The sequence below is a fragment of the Mixophyes fleayi genome, chromosome 2 (genome assembly GCF_038048845.1).
Source record: "Mixophyes fleayi isolate aMixFle1 chromosome 2, aMixFle1.hap1, whole genome shotgun sequence".
NCBI lineage: Eukaryota > Metazoa > Chordata > Amphibia > Anura > Limnodynastidae > Mixophyes > Mixophyes fleayi.
In genome coordinates, this window is record NC_134403.1 from 146,681,462 (window position 1) to 146,691,307 (window position 9,846).

General features: G+C 40.0%; 1 protein-coding gene across 5 annotated transcripts; it reads right to left on the minus strand.

Annotated features, from left to right (window-relative positions):
• Positions 1-613: 613 nt before the first annotated feature.
• On the minus strand, positions 614-5,154 carry GPR45 (G protein-coupled receptor 45). 5 transcript variants are annotated; one of them, XM_075200189.1, is made up of 3 exons: positions 4,828-5,154; positions 4,001-4,096; positions 614-2,469 (listed from the first exon to the last, which is right to left on the minus strand). In XM_075200189.1, the coding sequence occupies exon 3, from the start codon at positions 2,331-2,333 to the stop codon at positions 1,212-1,214; it is 1,122 nt and encodes a 373-aa protein (XP_075056290.1). In that variant the 5' UTR covers positions 2,334-2,469; positions 4,001-4,096; positions 4,828-5,154; the 3' UTR covers positions 614-1,211. The 5 variants fall into 5 exon arrangements, with proteins under 5 accessions (XP_075056290.1, XP_075056286.1, XP_075056289.1 ...); XM_075200185.1 differs by having other exon boundaries at positions 4,727-5,154; XM_075200188.1 differs by having other exon boundaries at positions 4,642-5,154.
• Between the last annotated feature and the right edge of the window lie 4,692 nt (positions 5,155-9,846).

The window sequence follows — 9,846 nt, forward strand, 5'->3', positions numbered from 1 at the left end:
TTGTATTTAAGGCAGGGAGGGCTTAGTCTCCCTGCTGATTATAGCATTCTCTGTGCCTGCACTAATTGCTGACCAGCTCCCCTGTTATTGTGTACTCCTGCCTTGGATTTGATTAACTGTAGTGACCCTTTGGCTTGATTATGGACCTTGCTTGGACTCTTCTGCCCTTTGACCTCTACCTGTTTTTGGATTACCTGTTTATGGAACCTGTCCTGACCCTTTGCCTGTTCCTCAACTACCCTGCTCATTTTCATCCACAACCTTGGATTGTCTCTGGTACCTCTGGTAAGCCTCCAGTATTTCAGTTACTCTCTACCTGGTGATACCGTTGGTTTTGATACGCTTATACTACTACAGGGCTAAGTCCAGGGGGCATCCGAGTACCTCCGAACATACAAGTTCTATGGGAAAGGCGGCTGCTATAGGTGAAGATCTCCACCAGACTAGTTCTAAAAACTAATCTAAACAGCAGTGAGCTGTCAGTGCATTTGGCAGATGACCACAAACGCAGGCCAAGAATAGTCAACTGCCAACTGCATTTTCAAGCATTTCTATTGTATCATTCTTCACCATGGAGATAATTGTGTACTTCACAGTAACAGGCCAATCTGTGTGCCAAGTCTACGTTCAATAATTTATTGTGGTGTAAAAATAAGTTTTACAGTAGTTTCTGGATAACCATCATATAATGCACTGTGATATATAGCTCTAGTGTGACAACTCATAATGGCACATTGTAAAACAAATTACAAAAGCAACAACATAATGAAGTAAACAGATCAGGTTTGACATTTATTTTTGTGATTATTGCAAACTGTTTGAAATTCCTATCTTCTGATATTGCTTAAAGTGATCTTTTTTTTTTTTTGCTTTAACTTGAAAAAATATGTACAATAATTCAGTGCAATCCTAGTGCTTGTTTTTCTCGCCCTCTGTACAAGATTATTCCGGACCAGTCAGAAAACCTTAATAGTCCCACAACTGGTCTGATTCATTATGAAGGTCAGGAAGCTACAGAGCACATTTACTTCAAATAATACAGGAGAATACTGGCAGCAGGAATTTGTTTTTGGAGAACGGACCTCATTATAGAATCAATACACATTAATCTGACCAATAAATACATTTATGTATATTATTTCAGGCAACTAAGAATGTAAACGAAGTGTTTGTTCTGTGCTTGTTCAATAAATATCCCTGAAGAGGTTTTGCTAAACGGCTGACTGGTGTTCACTACAAACATAGATGGTACTGGGACGTATTCTTCTCCTTTTCCTCCCTGGAACTTCTGGAAGGATCTTAAATGTTTTGGGCATAAACTCCATGCAGGCCTCCCGGAACTTCTTGATTCTCCAACAGTATATGACAGGGTTGAATACAGACTTAAGATAACTGAGCCACAAGATACAAGTACTGATAACGTAAAATGAGGAGCTATAGTAGAAAGTCCTACTAAACACTGACAGTAGACTGAACACAGAATGTGGAAGCCAGCAAAGGGAGAATCCAATGAAGAGAATTAATATGGTGGTGAAGGCTCTCGTCTTGAAACTCATGTCCACATTCATTTGATGGGGTCGCTGCAGTCCCATCAACCCTAACTTGCTCACCTGGCTCAGACACAGGCTCTCTGCATGGTTATGTATCCTAACAGCATTTCGTCTGACGGTGTTCAGAATGCATAGATAAGAGTAGAGCATTACAATGAAAGGGATGAAGAACACTGCTATGACGAGCATTACTGCATATGCCCTATCAGCTGATAGTTCAGTATATCCTAAGACACATTGAGGTGCACGCGTTGGCACGTCCACCAATGTCCAGCCGACAACAGATGGAAAAGAGATGCAAAAAGACAACACCCAAGAGCTGGCAATCATAATCTTGGCACGGTGCGGGTTTAACTTATCCTGTCTCTGTACAATGATTAGAAAACGATCCACACTGATGATAAGTAATATGGCAACCCCTTCTAACACAAAAAACCAGTAGAGCATAGCTGATATTTGGCAAAACTGAGTGCCAAAGTGCCAGCTCCCCGTGATAATTGTAACTGCGGTGAATGGCATGCAGAAAAGAGACAGCATGATGTCAGAGAACGCCAGCGTTGCAAGAAGGAGGTTGATTGCTGAACGCATGGCTGGCTTCTGATAGACAATAAGGCAAACAATGGCATTGCCCAAGAAAGCAATGGCTATCATTAATACCATTATTATTGCCAATAATATCCTGAGAGGGGTAGGGAATGCAGCAAATCTGGAATTCGCGTTCACTGTAGTCACATTCACATTGGAAAAAGTGCAGCTGTCAAGGGATGTGCTATTGCAGTCCATTGTTACACGGATGCCGCTGAGAATCCTATGTGCATTGTTCTTTAGTGTCTGGACTCCACAAGACAGACTTTATAACATACTTCATTCTTACATGTCAGCAAAAAAATATTCCAAAACTTCTTACATCTTCAAAGATCTAGTAAGAAAACAAGAATATACAAGAAAAGTAAGATGAGAAGCACAGACTAACATGACTTGACTTTAGTTTTCATTAAAGTCCATTTACTACATTCATCCCAAAAGATTCAACATCAATTCTTCCTCAATTTGAAATATTTACTATCTTAATAGAGAAACATTTCCTTTTTATGGACACATACGCAATATAAACTACCACTAAAAACACAGCATTGAGAGATCTTGATTCTAAGAGATGATAGAGTTTGGCAGAAGACATCAAAGAACATGAACTATTTTCAAATTGAAGATATAATACAAAATATATTGCATGGCATTTCTCTTGTGTTAGTTTGAGAGACAAAACGAATTGGTATCGCTCACGCAGTTTCCTCAAAACTAACTACCAGTTCAGCTCAGCCCTAACAGGAGCAATGGGACAATTAAATAAAGCTGTGTGTAAAGGTTTGAAGGGCACTGTAATAGTGGTGATACCTTTAATATTTGCTAAGCCAATAACAGACTGTAATAGTTTATAGAGGGGTATTACTTTTGCTCACATTTTATCACAGCAGTTTTATCACTTGTTGACTTCAGTTGTAGCTCAGTTGTCATATCTCATATCTTCACAGAGGAGCAGCCTTTACTGACAGTAAAAGCCTTCTTCTAGACAATATACTGATACAACACTTTGTATTAATCCTTATTGATTTGTAATGTTTATTATATATCTATATTATATCTATCTATCTACAGACACACACACACATGCACTCTAAGCTTCATAATGACTAAGCATACATCTATAGAGAGAACCAGCCTTCCACTCAATTTGGTGACAATCACAGCCAGTTTTTGTGTTTGAGGAGAACACACGTTTCAGCTCAGGATACCATAGAAGATTGGAAACGACTATAGATGGGAGTGCAGTGCCCCAGGTTTAAAAGCAGTGTGGGCCAATAGCCATTATCAGGAAAAGGTTTGGATACTAGAAGAAGAACCACCACCAAATTGCGATCAAGGTTGGGAGAATTTATTTGTTAAAGTGGACAACTCCATTAACACAAATAGCAAATGGACCCTTTACTATTAAGAATTACTTGTCTTCAGGTCTTGCTCTATACTTTTAATAGGACCCTTGTCGCTTCCCACAATGCACTTTGGTGGAGCAATGCATTTCCAGGTCATTCCGAGGAATGCACACAAGAAAACTACACACTCAAAATGAACACATGTAATAAATGTAGCGTCAATCTCTTATGATTAATTTAAGCCCTAATTTGGGCTAAACTGAGAACTATTTCAGGAGAAAAGATTATGTTACATTTCATTCTGAAATATCAGAAAATAACTGTCCAATATTTAAAATTTCATATTAATATTTCAATGTCATTTTATTTCAGATTTCTTCTTCTATGCCTGGAATCCATTTGCCAAGTATAGGTATTATTTAATATTGCACTTTGGAAGCGAGGTAGTTTATAAAGAACTTAATTAGTGCACTTCTGTCCATACCATGAGTGATATCTTCTCAGGTGTATGATACGTACCAGCCTTGTGTGTGAATCTGGTATTCCCAGCCATTTCCACATTCAAGTATGGACATGTAATTCTCCACTGACATGTGTAGTTTTCAACAAGACCTCCTGTTGATGAATTATTCACATTAGTAGTTCATTAAAATATACTTTAGCTTCCTCTTCGCACTCACTAAAGGAAACACATTCCTGAAATTCATTTGCAAATTATTTTACACAGCAACAAATATCTGTGTATATAATGTATATATACAAGCATGCACACAAATTACTGGAGCATGGTACATTGGGCTATATGATCATAATAGATCAACTCAGTCATCAGTTAACATCAATTGCTGATCCAACATCCTGTAGCATCTTGATAAAGATACTTGTAATTAAAATACATTTCCTTGTTGCAGACATTTCAGTCATTGTGTGAAGGCCTGGTGTGCACCAAAGCAACCTATACTGGGGATGGTAATAACAACACACAATCTGTAAGTCCATCAATTTAATGATACAACGGCATGATTTGTGACGATTTCTAAAATGATATATGTCACAATATTGCATACATACCTCTAGTGTGATCAGTACTTACACCATCTAAATGAGACACTTAACACATCTGGGTTGCAGCAGCCTGATGCACATTATTATTAGCTTACATTCAAAACATGCAGTTGTGTAGATGAACAAATGGATGTGATAGCTCCCTCCATGTCTTTGTATTGCATGTGGTGTCTGCAGTACCTCCTGGCTGGATGCAGCTGTTCTTTTCCTCCTGTCTCCTGGCGCAGATTGCGCTGAACACTACGGCGGAGACGGCTAAGTCCTGCGCAGACACAACTCACCCGCAATACCATGAGCACCGCCACATGCCCGGCTCAGGCCGTCACCGCTGACTCCTCTCCTGCACACCCGGAGCACAGCTGGATCCGTCTCCCAGACTGCCATGAATCCACACCGACTAAATGCCTTCAAGGGGTGGGCCCAGCATTTCTAGTCACCGCTTAACCTCTGCGCTGCTGCGTCTTCTGCACGTCTCTGAGAGAATCCCATGTTATGGACGCAATGTACCCTGAACACACAGTTCTTTGTACTGCAGATCTATATTTCTCTATGGTACAAACAACAGGAACACAAAGTGCATCGATTCATTTTGGTCCAGAATACAAGTATACCTCGTATAAGATTATACAGACAACAAGCCAAATACATGCGGCTCTTATTGCATACAGTTTATTCACAACTTCCCACCTTTACTTTTAACTTGTCACTTTTGTGTCTGATGTATGCAGCTTTGTAATTGTACAATAACATTTGACTACTGATTTCTAAGTTCATTGGAGTAATCCACTTGTATTATTCCTAGAGATGGTCACTGACCCCCGTGTTTTGGTTTTGTATTCGGTTTTGGATCTGGATTACCTTCGTGTTTTGGTTTTGGTTTTGATTTTGCAAAACCGCCAGTGCGTGTTTTGGTTTTGGTTTTGTTTGGTGTTGTTTTGCTATTTTGTTGGAAAACCAATGTTTTTGGGCCTAAAATAACTAAGGATGAGCGGGCTCGGATGTCTGGAATCCGAGCCCACCCGAACAGTGTGATTCCGAGTCAGATCCGAGCGATGTCCGGGTATTCCCGCCGATTCCGAAATTTAAAACGAGGCTCTGACTCATAATCCCGCTGTCGAATCTTGCGATACCCGGATCCTTTAAATTCCCCGCTTGCCGCCGCCATCTTCACTCGGGCATTGATCAGGGAAGAGGGAGGGTGTGTTAGGTGGTCCTCTGTCCTGTGATTTCTCGTGCTGTGCTGTGCTGTGCTGTGTTGTGCTCAGTCTAGTCCAGTGGTGCTGTGTCCTGTGCTCTGTCCTGCTGAGTCCAGTGGTGCTTTGTGCAGTGCTGTGTCCTGCTGATTCCAGTGGTGCTGTGTCCTGTGCTCTGTTCTGCTAAGGGCATTGTTATTTCTAAATTATTCCAAAGTTATAAAAAATGTATTAAAAAGTTATAAAAAAAATAAATATAAAAAAAAATAAAAAAATTATACGAAAAAAAAAAATTATGTTGAAAAAAATAGGTAGTACTATTTCAATTCAAAGTCACACTACGTTCACTCTTGCAGCTGTCACAAAAAATAGGTAGTACTATTTCAATTCAAAGTCACATTACGTTCACTGTTCCAGCTGTCACAAAACTTAGGTAGTACTATTTCAATTGAAATTCACACTACGTTCACTCTTGCAGCTGTCACTAAAAATAGGTACTGCTGTATAACTACAGTCCAGTGGTACTTTCCTGTGCCGCAGATAATTTGTAAAGGCTTTGCCCAGTGTGTGTGGTTTAGAGGTACGCTCTCTTGTGCTGCATATAATGGAGTACCAAAATTTGGAGGATAAAGTAGGGAAAGATCAAGAACCACTTCCTCCTAATGCTGAAGCTGCTGCCACTAGTCATGACATAGACGATGAAATACCATCAACGTCGTCTGCCAAGGCCGATGCCCAATCTCCTAGTACAGGGCATGTAAAATCCAAAAACCCAAAGTTGACTAAAATTTCCAAAAAAAGAAAATTAAAAACATCTGAGGAGAAACGAAAACTTGCCAATATGCCATTTACGACACGGAGTGGCAAGGAACGGCTTAGGCCCTGGCCCGTGTTCAGGACTAGTGGTTCAGCTTCACCCAAGGATCTAAGCCCTCCTCCTCCCCCCTCTCAAAAAAATTGAAGAGAGTTATGCTGTCAGCAACAACAACAAAACAGCAAACAACTGTCTTCTAAACAGATGACATCACAAATCCCCAAGGCGAGTCCAAGGGTGTTGGTGGTTGCGAAGCCTGACCTTCCCATCACTGTACGGGAAGAGGTGACTCCACCATTTGCAGCACACCCTCTGCATATGCTGGAAGGATGACCCACAGTGTAGATTCAGATTTGGATAATCAAGGTGTCAAGGAGGCTATTGATGTAGCTGGCGTTGTGGAGTAACTTGACGAGGAGGATGCTGATGTGGTTATCATAAATGAGCCACCAGGGAAAAAAACAGTTGTCCATGGGATGAAAAAGCCCATCGTCATGCCTGGTCAGAAGACCCAAAAATCCACCTCTTCTGTCTAGAGTTATTTTTATCCGAATCCGGACAACAAATGTATGGCCATATGTAGCTTATGTAGAGCTTAAATAAGCAGGGGTAAGGATCTTGGCCACCTAGGGACATCCTATCATTTCAGCCACAGTAGTTTGGTAGGCCCTGTCGCTGAAATGATTGGTTTGTTAAAATGTGCATGTCCTATTTCAACAACATCAGGGTGGGTGGGAGGGCCCAAGGACAATACCATCTTGCAACTCTTTTTTTTGGCATTATGTGCTCTTTGGGGCCTAGTTCTATCTCCATCAGAGATATTCCTGCAGGCCATGTCACCGGCACAGCTATGTTGGTGTTAGACGTGCGCTGCATACTCTGTCTGATTTAGCAGAAGCTAGCCATTGGCCTTGATAATCAAATAGGCTTTCCGTGATATTACATTGTCAGGGATTAGGCTAAACAGAGTGTCATGGTATTTGAGATCCTTGCCTTACCTACACACAGCGTATACAGCGCTGCTATTTGTTCTATCATATTAATGTTTAGATAGGGTCTCTACATATTAACACACTCCGCTTGCTCACATCACCCAGTGAAGCAAGCGCTATATAAGTGCCAACTTTTATACACGTTAGGCAGCGTCTTTAACGAGAATGCAGTATCTATATAATTGTGAGTGCTTTAAGATCTTACATGACCTTTAATCAGGCCACTTTAATCGCTGCTCTATTACAGATCTCTGTACAGTGATCATCATGCATATTTTTGCAGAACCAATTTAAATATATAAACAGGGTCTCCTAGAATACGTACTATTTTATTTAAAGGAGTTTTAAGGGGCATTACACTCTAATAGAGAGATTCATCATTTCTGAATAAAAAAAATGCTCTAATTCTTGTTAAGTTCCCAAAAAAAGGAACTGCCGTTTCTATTAAAACGTTCATTGTTTGTGTAGTTCAAAAAACGAGGAACTGCCATTTCTATTAATATTTTCATTCTATATGTAGTTCCCAAAAAGAGGAACTGCCATTTCTATTGATATTTTCATTCTATATGTAGTTCCCAAAAAGAGCAACTGCCATTTTTATTGATATTTTCATTCTATATGTAGTTCCCAAAAAGAGGAACTGCCATTTCTATTAATATTTTCATTCTATATGTAGTTCCCAAAAAGAGGAACTGCCATTTATATTACTACTTTCTTTCTTTCTTTATTTCCCAAAAAAGACGAACTGCCATTTCTATTGCTAGGTTTTTTTTTTTTGTAGTTCAAAAAAAAAATAACTGCGGCCTTAACTGCTATGTTGGTGTTAGACGTGCATCTGGTGGCCGCCATCTGTGCAGTGGAATTCAGAGCTGTTGAGGGTGATAAATTAGGTACTGGGGCAACTCCACTACGCAGTCCAGATAGATGCGTATCAGATATTAAACTACATTCAATGTTGGGGCCAAATCCAAAATCAATTAAAATGACCTGTCATCGTCAAAAACAAGAGGTATTGACGCGTTAGAACTACACCCTGTATATGCTGCAGAGGATGTAGGAGCAGGCAGCTGTGCAGTGGAATTCAGACCAGTTGAGGGTGATATATTGTGGCCCCAGTACCAAATTGGGTACCGGGACCACTCCACTATGCAGTCCAGAAAGCTACCTCGGTCCAACGTTTTGGACTAAAAACAATATTGTGAGGTGTTCCAAATACACTGGAAATTAGTGGAAATGATTGTTATTGAATGCTATTGAGGTTAATAATAGCGTAGGAGTGAAAAACAAACAAAAAACTAGATTTTAGCACTTTTTATGCTTTTTTAAAAATAAATCAGAACCCAAAACCCTAAATCAGAACCAAAACCTTTCGTCAGGTGTTTTGGCAAAACAAATCAAAACCTCAAGCTAATCAGAACCCAAAAAACAAAACACTAAAAGTGCCCGGTGCACACCCTTAAAAATAAGCAAATTTAGTGCTCCACCTGTTTCTTGGATAAGTAATGTAATTGTAAAGCTAATAAATTATAAAAAAAAAAGTTTAATTCCTGGTAGGTAGGCCATCATTAATTCTACACACAAACCAGATTGTCTTCCTCTCCATCTATGCATATTGGCAATGCAGCCATAGTGTTTGGGTGTATATTACACCCTACACTTATAGTTAAATATGTAAAGAAATGGACAAAGGCAGTTTGGTTTCTGTCTCTATAGGCCCCCCTCCAGTTGTAGAAAACACAAAAAAAAATCAGCCGTTATAGACTGTACAATATTATTTGAAATGGACAAAGGCAGTTTGGGGTCAGTCTGTGTATGACACCCTACCCATAATGAAAAATTGCCAAAACAGCAACCTTTCAAGATGGTACGTGATATGGAAATGCCCCAAGTCCCTTTCCTCTTTGGGGGTAGATTGAACCCTAAACTTAAATAGAAAGTTTGGTAAAGATGTTATCATCATCCTCTGGATCTTCATCCTCACCTTCATCAGTGTGTACGTCATTATCACAGACTATCAATTCATCGCCGCTTGAATCCGCCATTAGAGAACAGTCAGTGCTTTGATGTCTTTGATGGTGAAGGCCTTCCTCGTGGAAGATGTAGTTCATTTTTATAAACATCATTTTCTCCACATTTTTTGGAAGTAACCTTCTACGGCGATCATTGACTAAGTTCCCGGCTGTGCTGAACACTCGTTCAGAGTACACACTGGAGGGTGGACAGCTTAGGTATTGCAAAGCAAGTTTGTACATGGGTTTCCAAATGGCCTGCTTTTCTTCCCAGTAAGGAAAGGGACTATCG